This window comes from Diaphorina citri, unplaced genomic scaffold, assembly GCF_000475195.1.
Source record: "Diaphorina citri unplaced genomic scaffold, Diaci psyllid genome assembly version 1.1 scaffold206, whole genome shotgun sequence".
Taxonomy (NCBI): Eukaryota; Metazoa; Arthropoda; class Insecta; order Hemiptera; family Psyllidae; genus Diaphorina; species Diaphorina citri.
In genome coordinates, this window is record NW_007377643.1 from 44,497 (window position 1) to 58,842 (window position 14,346).

At 33.1% G+C, this 14,346-nt stretch overlaps 1 protein-coding gene across 1 annotated transcript; it reads left to right on the forward strand.

The window, feature by feature from the left end:
* The first annotated feature begins 323 nt into the window (after positions 1 to 323).
* On the forward strand, positions 324 to 14,346 carry LOC103505965 (zinc finger protein Xfin-like). The gene is made up of 5 exons (XM_026821152.1): positions 324 to 1,090; positions 3,055 to 3,503; positions 7,029 to 7,159; positions 7,203 to 7,349; positions 13,641 to 14,346. Exons 1-5 carry the CDS (start codon positions 348 to 350, stop codon positions 14,145 to 14,147), a joined length of 1,977 nt encoding a protein of 658 aa, XP_026676953.1. The 5' UTR covers positions 324 to 347; the 3' UTR covers positions 14,148 to 14,346.

Genomic DNA, 14,346 nt, shown 5'->3' on the forward strand with positions numbered 1-14,346 from the left:
CGTTTTTTTTTTTAGATATAGGTACCTACATAAGATGTGTAGATAGTTTTATTTCTGTTTTGATACATAATTATGTATTACGTAGGGTTACCCATTCATACGTAGGATTACCCAGAAGACATTTCATTTGTGAACACCATTTACTTTACAAATAAAGTGATTGACATTGAATTTTTTAACAGTTGATTATGTTATTTCTATTCTATTCTAGCCTATTTGTGAACACCATTTACTTTACAAATAAAGTGATTGACATTTAATTTTTTAACAGTTGATTATGTTATTTCTATTCTATTCTAGCCTCGAACCTTTCAAATACATCGCTCATTATGTAAATTGTACTAACGATGTTGGATATATTTTCATTTCCAGAGAAAGCACTTGTATTGGCAGATCGTTCTCTGAAGAAGACTAGCAGCAGCACCTGCCTCGAGTCTCCCAAGTCAGACTTGTCTTCCCTTAGCATGGCATCCTCCTCCTATGTCACTCCCATGTCCCCGTCCGTGGTACTCTCAACCACCTCCCCTATCTCTCTGGATGGCATGTCCTCCTCCTCCACCTCCGCTCTGGTTCCCTACCAAGCTTCCTATGCAAGACAGAAATATTCATCCACTCCCTCACCCATGTCGCTAGGAGCTATGTCTCCTTCATCTGCCTTGGTTCCATACCAAGCTTCCAACATCCGTCACAAATACTCTTGCAAACATTGCAAAGCTTACACGACGTACAATATTACTGAGATCATCTATCATGGCAAGACATGCACTTATATGTTACGACCCAACCTGTACAAGTTCAAGTACGTTTGCTACGAGTGTAACTTTGGTGCCTACCAGATTGCACATCTGAAGCGTCACATTTACACGCACACCGGCGAGAAACCATATAACTGTATGTATTGCTCCTACTCTAGTACGCACAAGTATAACATTCAGAAACACATTAAAGTGCACACGAGTAAGTGTGAGAAACAGTTTCCGTGCTTGTATTGCAAGATGAGATTCGACACGAGTTTTGATTTGTTGAAACACATGACTTGCATACACAGCACGTTCAGTTTAGATTGTAGCAAGTCTACAATGAACACCATGTAACCCCCACCTCCCACTTTCATTAACCATTCAACTCAAACCAGCCCCAGCACAGTGGCTTGTGCTAAAATGCTAATGGATATATCCCAATAAAGAGACTTCAAAATCCTATTTATACCACAAAATCCCCATAGAACTGGGGTTTGGGCTGGTTCTAGATCGGCGACCGTCTGGACTAGTGTCTGAATAAGAATACACTCAGCCTCGTGAGGACAATATTGTTGGTGCTGCGTGAATAGTTGGTGATTTCTGATTTCCAACGGAACGGAAATTAGCTTAAGCTTATAGAATAGAACCTTGAGCTTCTAAATGGAATCACGCCGTTAGCTTTAAACAAACAGTTCATAATTAAAACGTTGAAGAGAAACCCCATTTTGTTTATTGTTGGGATATTCTCCAACATTTACAACCCTGTTGACATTTACACTCTCTGTAAATATGAATGCCTGTGTGTGGCTCTATTTTACCTTTCTGTACATCATTCATATTGATGTATTTCTTACCTAATACATTCCATGTTGTTGCAATATAAAAATGCTGTAATAGATATAGGACCCGTCATAGGGAACGTATTGTGAATAGGACGTATTTAGTTGTATAAGTAGTTAGGTCTTTCTTTGCAGACTCCATGTTTCGCCTTCTTTACCTTTGCTACCTATGTATTTTAATTTTTCCCGCAAGTGTTCCGTCGACTAATTTATTTTTTTTTTTTTTAGTATTAACTGTACAGTATTACTTATTATTAATTAATATTAGACTTAATATTTAATGTCGTTCGTTTAGCTTTAGATATATTTTTTAGATCGTTTAATTTATTGACACATATTTAGATACTAACGTGCCATAAGATTGGAATGAAATGATATTTGTTCGTTTGTTCGATGATTCGTTTGGTGCCATCGACTTTAATATTGTTAACTCCTGTTTTGTTTACCCGATATTTATTAATTTATTCCACTTATCCCGATACTCATAATATATGTTAAGTTTTAATGTAGATGTAGCGTTGTAGATATTAAGTTTTCTCTATCCGTTAAATTTCCTATTCGTCTCTCTCTCGCCTATTATAATTTCTATTAATTTTGAAGACTTAACGTAATTTTTAAGACTGTAACATTTTTATTTTATTTTTTTATTTTACAAATTGTCCTTAACAGTTTTATTTTAATTTTATTTATATTTTTAAAATATACAGAACAAAAAAATACAATAACTTTAACTAAAATTAATTGTGCAATAGCGTGTGTGGTTTTGTTTATTGTATATAAATAGGAGTACATTATAAGTGTTTATTTTCTAAAACTTGCAAAAATAAGTTCATTAACTTTAAGGAAGGTTTATTTTGTATTGTTTGATGGTAAGGTAAGTATGTACAAATGTACATACATATCTTATCTTGGAAATGATATACTCGTACGTCACCTTGACTTTTACATGGTTTTATCTTGACATGGAAAGTATTTTGTGGCGTAGCGCGGTCTAAATTCAAATGTAGGGCGCGTAGGGCTCATGCACAGGTCTACCAAGTCCCATCACAGTACATGCCATTCATTAATACACTGAGGAAAAAAATTGTGACAGGGTGCCACACGTTTAGAGTGGAAGAACTCTATTATTGGGTTACTTCCCCGATTTAGGCTGTTAGAATGCTATATTATAGTGGCGAGCTTCCCGATATAGAGTTCAATATTAGAGTGCCGGAACCCTGTCACCCGATTAGGCTGCCGGAACCCTAATTTTTTTCTCCGTGTATTTATCGGCATTAGAGTGGGCTTTTGAGTTGTATGGCCGCCATACACGCCATACATACACGCTACGCCACTGAGTATGTACATACATATCTTATCTTGGAAATGATATACTCGTACGTCACCTTGACTTTTACATGGTTTTATCTTGACATGGAAAGTATTTTATCAAAATATTTCACTTTTTTCTTGATTTTTCTCCTGTTTTTACGGTTTTGTCCTACTTTCATAATATTTAGCGACGCTTTTTCCCTTTCACAAGCGTCTAATCAATATTTCCAATGTGTTCGTTTTGTTCACACACACTATTTTCCAGAATTGGTCCTGGTCAAATCCGCATCAAGTTTCTTCAGGAACGACCAATTCGACTCGCCTCAAACCTGTATCCATTGTCATCTATTCCAAACATTGGATCTCAAACAGCTACTCGCACATTGCAAGGTGTGTCCGCTAGATCGCCCTAGTGAGTCAAGTCACAGGTTCATGTGTTACGCATGCGCATATCACACATATGACTCGGGACATATGAGGCGACATATCATGGCTCACAATGCGCTGAAACCGTACTGGTGTCCTTACTGTAATTATAGTTCCGTACAACATGCTCATCTGAAGCGACATCTTAGGAAACACTTGAACAAACATTTCCTCGACACCCAAACCAGCTGATCCTCGGTCACGATGTCCCCCGGGATTTTCCATACACAAAAAGCCCACTCTGAGGCTTACGTGTAGGGACAAACAGCTCTAAAGTTGAGTTAATCTACCCTCGGGTTTACAGGCTCATTCTGTAAGATATTCCCGCAACGGTAGATATTCGCACAGCACGAACACGTTTCAAAAACAGTTTGTATTTCAGCAATAGCATTATTATTAATTAGATTCATATTAGACACCCAAATTAGATAATGGCTTACCTTATTTTATAGTTGACTAGGGTTCTTTGTGGGGGATTATTATTTACGTGACACCGACTCGATTTACGTGACCCTAGTCAACTATAAAATAAGGTAAGTCAGCAATAGCATGTTCAATATCAAAGGATAGATTTTCCGCATTAGTGTCCGTAGTGCTACCGCGACCACAGCGCCCATATGTGTACGCACTAAGCGCCGTCATGCAAACACTACAATGTTATGTTGAAATCCATATTGGATCAGTTGATTATTCACAAAGTCCTTATCAAGTCAACATACGGTTTGAAGTGATGTTCTAATATAGAAAACGAAAAGAAAATGAAAAAAGAAGTCAAAAAGTATCTTATGATTAACAATGAAATTTAAATCATACTCAATAAATAAAACAAACAAGTAGCTGGAGAATTTGGGCCAAATGTGTATTCCAGTGATATAGCTAATTTATTACTTTCTGTTACTACAGTATAGCTAGCTATACTAGTAATGAAAGTATTGCAATCGGTCCAAATTTTCAAAATCGGAAAACGGTTGGAAATATCCGTTTTGGGGATCCCCTGATGTCAAAAAAGTGATTTTTAGCCCATGGTCTGTACGTGTGTACCACAGGTTTAAATGGGAAAAGGTGGTATACAAATAAATCTATTAAATTAAAAATATGAGCTCAATAAATAATAATAATAATAAAAAAAAAAAAACAAGTAGCTGGAGAATTTGGGCCAAATGTGTGTTCCAGTGATATAGCTAATTTATTACTTTCTATTACTACAGTATAGCGAGCTGTACTAGTAATGAAAGTATTGCAATCGGTCCAAATTTTCAAAATCGGAAAATGGTTGGAAATATCCGTTTTGGGATCCCCTGATTCAAAAAAGTGGTTTTTAGCCCATGGTCTGTACGTTACGTACGTACGTACTACAGGTTTAAATGGGAAAAAGTAGAACAAAAAAGTAGTTTTTGTCCCATGGTCTGTACGTATGTATGTACCACAGGTTTAAATGGGAAAAGGTTGTATACAAAATATCTCAAGACCGGTTTGTCTCATGGTCTGTACGGTGTACCACAGGTTTAAATGGGAAAAGGTGGTATACAAAATATCTCAAGAATGTACTAGACTAGAGCGATAAAATTTGGTATGATATACCGGTATGGTCCAAGGATGCGACTGTAACAATTTGGTAAAAATCGGACAGTCACTCATCCAGATATCAACCAAAGTCAATGTTCCTTCGACGAAAAATAATAAAATCAATTTTTTTCATACTTTATTCTTCATTACACGGGGAGTATTTTAAGATAGAAAATTTTTGTTTGAAAATTGGCCGCCGTAGGCCGTCAATTTTGGACTTGGAAAATTTTTTCAAAAAAAAAAAAGTTCAACACTTTTGAATGATCTCTCATTGATCTCTTATTACATGGGGAGTATTTTAAGATAGGAAATTTTCGACCAAAAATTGGCCGCCATAGGCGACTCAGGCTCGGGACTTGGAAAAATTTTCATTTTTTTTTTTTTTTTTTTTTTTTTAATACGTATTTCGCAAATGTAATAGAAAGTCGTGTGATGTTCACACCAGATTTTTTTTATTTTATTTTATTCAATGTATTTATTTAACTGTTAATTTTTAACATATTGTAATTTTGTCTTCCTGTTTTTTACTGTTATTTGTTAAATAATATAGCAATGTCTATTTATTACTATCTTCGAATACAATTATCAAACTATTTGTGTGTTGGATAAATATTAATTAATATGAAATAACATTACATTCTTCCACAGCCTTTTTTATAATTGTCTACTCTACCTTTTCTATTGAAAATTTCATTATTTGTTTGTTACCATAAAAGAAAAAGTGAAAAAAAGCTGTCTGTTATTTTTTATATATATATTTTTTTTTTATTATTATTTTTTTTTTTTTTTTTTAACTTTTAATATTTTCTTCAGTAAGGTATCCCAAACATGAATCACCTATTTGCATTTATATTTCCATTATTATTTGTTTCAACATTTACTTTGCTAATGTGTGTTCCCCTAATTACTTTAGTGCTTGTGTGTTTTGATTTTTACTTGCATATTTACGTGTTTGAAAATGATTTAACATGAACTTCTTTTAATCGTTCTTCAATTCCCTTGATATTTTTGTGTTCAGAATGATTTTGTTTGTTTCTTAATTTGATTTTCTGTTATTTTAGAATAACTTTTGTGTTTCCTTTTATAACTCATCTTCAAAACTCGAGGTCCAAGACATGAGTTTTTATCTGCCATGCAACAGGTAACTATTTTTTATTTTATTATTTCCATATCTGTTACCCTCTCATTCACGCTAGAATATTTATATTTAGTTAGTCTTCCCTCAAATGATGATGAAGGAGAAAAGCATTTGAGAAATCCATAATTTGGGTAATAATGGTGTCAAACATAATTATGTACCTACCTATTACCAATTTATTTTCCAATAGGCATAGTTAGAAAAGAAAAAAAAATCAGTCTTCTTTCCTATCTTGAAATATCTCTATTTACTATCTACAAAAGAATGTGCAGTTTGATAATGAGTATTTTGTGATCAGTCTTCTTTCCTATCTTGAAATATCTCTATTTACTATCTACAAAAGAATGTGCAGTTTGATAATGAGTATTTTGTGTGATTGATTTATTTAGAGCTATGTTTTTAGTTGTGCTAATTTTGAATTCATTTTCTCATACGATTTGAAAACGCATGCATTTATAATCTTTTGTTTGTAGATCTAAATCATTTTTGCCATATGTAGGATTATGTATTATTTATTAATTAAAATTATAGTACATACATTCAAGTATTTTAAGTTAGTTAGATTTGGAAGGATTAGTCATTTACTCGTTGAGTATTCATCTCTTAGTTGAGTATTTATTCTTTCCATATTTGATGACAGCTGAAAATGAAGCTCAAAATCAAATTAAAGTCAACATTTCATGTTTGTTGAAATTTAAGTCAGCTTCACATATATTACAATTTTCCACTTTTTATCAATCAAGTTCCTCTCCTTTTAATTTAACTCAAAATAGACAAAGTAATCTGAAACCGAAAACAAGATTACTACAAAAGGAAATTGTTCTATCAACCAGGGGACTATCCAGTCCTAACTGATGATATAAATTAGGTTAAATGGTAGAACTGTGAAGTTATAAAAAGTGAAGCAATATTGTTGTAAAACATTTTAATAACACCCTATTCCACACCGTTGACAAAAGTGGCAATTTCTCATCAACTCTTGTTTCTCTCTGTGTGTCCCCTATGTAGTGTGCCTTTCTACTCTGTACCCATTCTTCGAGTCTGTCGAGAAGTACTACAACTGCAATACATGCACGCGGCGCTACAAGAACCCCGAGTCTCTGTGGCGACATCGCAAGTACGAGTGTCCCCTATGTAGTGTGCCTTTCTACTCTGTACCCATTCTTTGAGTCTGTCGAGAAGTACTACAACTGCAATACATGCACGCGGCGCTACAAGAACCCCGAGTCTCTGTGGCGACATCGCAAGTACGAGTGTAACAAGGAACCCCAGTTTGCGTGCTACTACTGTTCGTACAAGGCCAAGCAGAAGTCCACGTTACTGAATCATGTGAAGCGACGGCATCAATAACACAGGGCTCTCCCATCATCCCCGCCCTGCGCCACTGCTAGACATGGCCGACGGTTCAAGGGCTGAGTCTCCGTAGCTTCGGGTCTGATTACCACTCTATGTAGTACAGAGTGCAGGTCATGCCACAGTCCCTTCTTAGGCGGAGTGCACACTGGAGAAACGCTTTGCATTAAACTGAAGTTTCAGGAAATCTGATAGATAAGATTACACAGAGCAGTGCACACTGGGATCAATGAAACGCGTTTCTCTAGTGTGCATTCCGCCTTAGGCGGATTTCACATCTAGACTGCAACTAGTAGTATACGGCAATTTTCTTGTTGAGGGTTACATAGTCTTATGGGCCTGTTCACATACTACAAGTTGTACTCCCACTTTTGTCAATGGGAGTACTCCCAATTTTGTCAAAGACTTTATGTTTCAATATGAGAGCCCAGGCGCATTCTGCCCTTGGAACGAAACTCTAGACATTTCAATAATTCTGATGGTGATATTTTCTTCAGAGTGCCTGATACTGTGGGTAATAATATTTTTGATGGGAGTACTCCCAATTTTGTCAAAGACTTTATGTTTCAATATGAGAGCCCAGGCGCATTCTCCCCTTGGAACGAAACTCTAGACATTTCAATAATTCTGATGGTGATATTTTCTTCAGAGTGCCTGATACTGTGGGTAATAATATTTTTGATGAGATTTCAAAAGACATTTCCCGATTCCAATAGCTGCATTTTCTTCTGGAAATTTGGAAAACATCGATTTATCAAAACAGTTCAGTAATCTGTATTACTGGATAGTATACTTCCACCTCCAACATTTCTGTTGTTAATTATTTGGGTTTTCTGAAGAAAATATTACCACTTTGGATTATTTAGTCTGTTTACGAATATTTATTTGCTATAAAATAAATTAATTCTATATTATGTGTACGCACTAAGCGCCGTCATGCAAACACTACAATGTTATGTTGAAATCCATATTGGATCAGTTGATTATTCACAAAGTCCTTATCAAGTCAACATACGGTTTGAAGTGATGTTCTAATATAGAAAACGAAAAGAAAATGAAAAAAGAAGTCAAAAAGTATCTTATGATTAACAATGAAATTTAAATCATAAGAAAAATTCCTACAATCATTTGGGTTTTCTGAAGAAAATATTACCACTTTGGATTATTTAGTCTGTTTACGAATATTTATTTGCTATAAAATAAATTAATTCTATTTTTTATACTAGGAACAATTGAATTATTCTTTTCTCAAGGGATGTAAGAACAGTTGATTACCTCATTTTGATTTTTGATTTATATCTCATGAAGTGTGGAAAGAAAAAGATGGACTTTATGACAGACATGGTTCCTTTAATGAGAACATTTATTAGAAGCAACTTTGCCAAATTAATTTTGTTTTACATATTACGTACTTTTTTCTATAGTAAAAATGATAAAATTTATTCTCAATGAAATTATGACATATTGTGTTTTGGCAAAGGATATTTTGTTGAACATAGCAAGGTTTACGTAATAAAACCATGTTCATTTCTTCAAAAATTTCACATATTTCCTTTTTCATTATCTTCGTTCAAAGGAGATCATGTTCTGTGAATCGTGCAATGTGTCAATGTTTTTCTTTCCTACGCTTCCACTCAGAATTTATTTTGATAACCAGGTGTACGACATATATCCTCTCCCTATCAATTAAACTATTTCTTACTCCACTGGTGCCAATCTAATAGGAACAAGTTATTAATATTTATTTTTAAAATATAACACTTTAAAATTGTAATTATAATAATGAAAAACACACGAGAACTGAGAAAAATTTAAAGTACAAAAAGAATCCTTTTTTCTCTCCTTAAATTTCAATGTTTTAAATTATTGGGCAGTTTTGTACGGTCGAGTCGTTTTGTTAGTTCTGATAGCATCGATAGATTCGTTCTTGGAAATTGGTTTTCGCTAAAACTGCCCCATTATCTTTTTTTTACCGAGCACGGGACCAAAATTCAGTTCTTGCAAAAGTAGTGTAACTGCCTTTTCGCCGTTTAGAGTAGAAATCAGGTACACCTTTTATTTAGTTTTGACAATATTTTTATTTTCCTCTCTCTCTGATATTTTTTCAATTGGTACCAACTTTTTTACTGACGTAGGTAAATTTAAATTAAAAAAATCAGTGTACCGTGCTTTTAAATTTTAACAATAGTGTCTATGTTCTTCTTGCATTTTTAAGCTCCTTATTTTAAAATCTAATTTTACCCCAATTTTAATTTACCAAAATAGATGGATACCTATTCCAAATTGATAGTATGAAAAAATAACTATAAAATAGAGTATTGTGAAATTAAATAGTTAAATACTTAATTTATCGAAAGAGAATAATGTGAATAGAATGTTCGGAATCTCATGTCATTCTCGTCATTAGTTATCGGTGTTTCATTCATACCTCGAATCTTGTGTCTAAAATTTTATAAATCAATTATTATGTACTTATATTGCATTATTATTATTTTTTTTTCTTTTTCTTCGAACAATCTGATGTTTTGTTGAAGGTTTTTGTTTCTTAGATATTTAATTTTATTTTCATGACCACATAGCTTTTGGATGTTGGTTTCGTTCTGTTAAAGAAGAAACAGTGGAACCATGATTAAATCATAAATTGACCAATTTAGCAGCTTTCATCCTTTGAACATTATCTTTCAAATTTATTCTTTTTCTATAGACTATTGAGTTATATCCCCAAAATAAGGTGCTAGTATTTATTTTGCTATGAGGGTTTAAGTTCCATACTCGTGGTTTTGTTATGAAAGCACCTTCAACTAAAACCAAAAGAAATTGAAATTTGATTCTCACGTTACTATTGATAGATCTGTCAAATACATTAAGTTAGGTTCCTTAATTAGGTATTTATTAAAATTAATTTAATGTTTTCTTTAACTAATTTACTTACTGTGCCATTGTTTCTTTTTGTTATCATTTTTAAATTGATTTTAATTTTTTGTTTAGTTTGTATATTGTCTAGGAAATTTTTGTGTGCCAAAGAAACTGATCGTACTTAATTTTTTATTTTATTTTGTATTTAAGTTACTCTCTCCTGACATACCTAGCAGCCATTTGAAGGAATTTTTAATTTATTTTATTTTTTGAAAATTATTATTATTTTTTTGGAACGCCACAATTTTTAATTTACACGATGCCATAATATAAAATTCTCTTTTGATTAAAAAAAAAAGTGCCATTTTGATGCCATTTTTGGTTTCCTGCATTACTTCCATTCACTTGTTATACCTATCAATCACTTGCTTTTTTATTTATTTTTACTCATACTACAATAAACTTTTATTTTACTTCAAAATATCCTACATGAGGAGAAATCCCAGATATCTACTTAAATATTTCACAGTTTCCTTCCCCTGACTTTCCCACGAAAACAAAACGCACATAAAGTACTTCAAATTTTTACAAAAAGAATTTATTTATACCTATACAACCTACATAGATATATTTTATTAACATCATTATACTTATTTGTAATATAAACTTGTTATTCTCTTTTTTTCAATACGTTTAAGTTTAAGATAAACTGTACCATATTTGTGTAGATAATTATTATTTTCATATATTGTAGGAACCGTGTGACAAAAAAATTATATTAGATAAAGAACATATGATTACTATTTTATTAACTTATTATCTTGTGTGTGTGATTATTTTTAAAAATAAAAAATCTTTTTTTTTAGAAAAAAAAAATCAATTTGTTTTTCTTTTCAAAGTACCTATTACCATAAGTTCTACCTAAAATCTACAAAACCAACATGTATTGACTTTTTGTAGTATAAAATCTATTTTTTACTACATATCAATGTTCATTTCAAGTAATCAGATATCAAATACATACCTATGTATTTCTTGCCATTTACAAGTTTTGTAGATTTTGGTAATTTCACTAACTTATTTGTCCTTGACTTGAAAGATTAACAATGCTTTATTCCTGTCTTTGAATGATTTCAGATTATTACTATCAACCCAATGGTAAATATACAATTCCATCATAATTATGTAACAACTCATCTGTTCAATTTCAATGGACACAAGATAGTTCAGTTCTATCGGAGATGAAGTATTGTTGATAACACAATTTCACATTGTCTCATTATTTTCTATTTTTCATCAAGAAAAATTAAAATAAAGAGCTACATAAATACGACTTGAATGGCCTATTGATTACAAGAATACGAAAGAAGTAAAGGGAAAAATACAAAAATTGAATTTATGCTAAAATAATAGAAAGTAAATACCTACCTATTATAAAATGAAAAAAAAAAATGTTTTACAATTTACTAGTTAATTTTACTAAGTGCTAATCTAGGTAGTATATGATTTTTCTTGTAATTAAAAGGTAATTAAATAAATATTTCTTGAGATAATAATAAAATTAAATAAAGAAAAATCCAATCACCTGGTTTTCTTTTCAGACTAAAAATTGTCTTTTAGATAATTATTGTTGCAAAATAAATACTTTGAACTTTACACAGTTTTCATGACAAGTCTAGTTAACACGGTGCGTGTGAAATTGTGGTTAGCAAACTACTTGAGAAAATTTTACTATCCACATGCAACAAGTTATTTATTCAAACTACCAGACGTGTCATGCAAACTGTTACGTGTGAATCCAGGATCCTTCTTTAGGGTACTTGCTAGTTAAGTCGTACATATTTTCCTTTCGAAAACCAAGTCGATTTCCCCTCTTCTGAAGCTCATTTCCCCTCTTTTAAAGGAAAATGCGGGAATTAGTTCAACCACTAGTGCTTGTACTAAACCAAATCGTTTTAGTTTACGAAAGGAAAGTACAACTTTACCCGTACTAGAGTTACTAATAGGGGATGTACTACATTGTACGTACATTTTGTGTTTTTTCCATACCGTCTTCTTTATTTCTGTCGCTTTTAAATTGTTACATTTGGTGTCATTTATTTCAGCATAGATACATTTTCTCTCTCAAAGCATTCCTTATTTTTTATTTTATGTGGGTACACCTGTACACTGACACTAGCAATAAAACCTTTGAAAAATGTTTTAAAAGTTGTAAGTAGCCAGTATTTTAAATTTAAATGATATCTTCTACAGGGTGTATCTAAAGTGATTGATTCCTCATTGTCTGGAAGATCATTTTCTATGACGGTTTCTCAAATCAATTTTTGTATATTACTCGTATGTAATAAGGGAAATTTAATAAAGTATGCGCTTCTGAAAAGTAATAAAAACAGAAAGGTGTGTTAGATATTTTCAAAGGGGGAAAAAACTACTTTTTTACAAAAATTAGTAGGTAGGTACACCCTGTCCCTGTATGTTAGAAATGTGCCTTACTCTAAAAAAAAGAATCAATTTCCAAAGAGATATGTACGAGTGTGTAAAAGGATACAAAAAATGTACTTTTCCCAAGTTAAGAGTTTTGACTTTTTTATCATTGTGACTGATTGAAATTCCTGATTTCTATTTAATTTATTTTATCATGTTTAATTCTGATAATGAAATTCGCTTATTGTCTACTAATACTAAAATATAACACTTCAAGAGATGGAAAATTTGGAAATTGATTCTCTGTTTCGAAATCTCAAATTTGAGTATAAAGTATTTGTATAGTGTCATATTTTTAAATCTAAGCCTAGATATAACTGTATTTAATTTCTAAAATTAATACAAAATGCATTGTCTCGAATTCCTAGTATTTAGTTCCTATTTTAACATTTTGATCACTCAAAATCCTGCAGTCGGTTACTGTACTCCTATGTCACATGTTTCATTTTATCTCCATTTAAACTTTAAGTAAAGAAATATTAGTTAAAACTTGAAAATGTTTCAATCAAAGCAAGCCTTTTTTAATGATTTTCTTAAAAAATAATCGTAAGGTTGGGTAATGATGCTCAGGGGTGTCAATTTTTCTCGGTGGTTTTTAAGAAAGAAAATTCCTCATGGTTCCTTAGAAATAACACATAACCTCGCTAATTTCATATTTAGTCTAGTTTTACTTAGGATAATCATTTTGTAGATTTGTACCTACTTCTCTCATGTTCCTGGAGCCTATTCTTGAAAATTTCTGCAAATATTGCATTTCGCATTTTGCAAATACAGTGGAACCTCGATAAGAAATAATTCAAGGGAAAAGACCAAAGTTATTTCTTATCGAGGTTTATTTACTATCGAGTTTGGACAGTTGTGGTTAAAATCCCAACGATGCGATGTGGCAAAGAATATAAAAGCTTGGTAGGACCTAAGCAGTTGTAGGGTTTCCTCTCACTGGTTGATTTGTGTACTATCAACCCCTCTTCTGTTATTCACGTTACAGATCTCTCCCCTCTGGCCGGGGATGAAGACTCCAGTGGCCTCCTATCGGGCCAGGACAAGGCCAGTCCCGGCCCTCCCCCGGCCGATGTCACCTGTCTCCACTGCAGCCTCACCACTCCCTGTGTTATGAAGGATATGATACGACATGGCCGTCTATGTGAGTTCAATAGTGTGGTCACCTCTGCTAAGTTACAGTTCCTATGTCTATTCTGTAGCTATGTAGCTACCGCGCGTATTGCTATTAAGAATCATCTCAGTTCACACCTGGGGTGGAAACCATATAAATGTCCTCACTGTGATCATTGCTTCACGCAGAAGGTGGTACTGCAGCGCCATCTACTCACACATACAGGAGAGAAACCATTCGCCTGTCATCTCTGTCCGTACAGGGCGTCCCGGAAATATTACATCACGGCCCATCTCAACTCGTACCATGGAAATGATTAGGCATAGGGTGTTCACAAAGTTCGATTCCAAGAATCGAAGAAAGTTGGCATTCGATTTGCAAACACTTTAACAGGTTACTTTCTGGTGCACTTGACCCAGCACCTCATGGAGGAATATTGTGTCTCGTCTATCTGTTGTATTTTTCCCATCTGTTGGGAAAAACACGACGGAATGGGCATGCTATGACACAGATATGCCA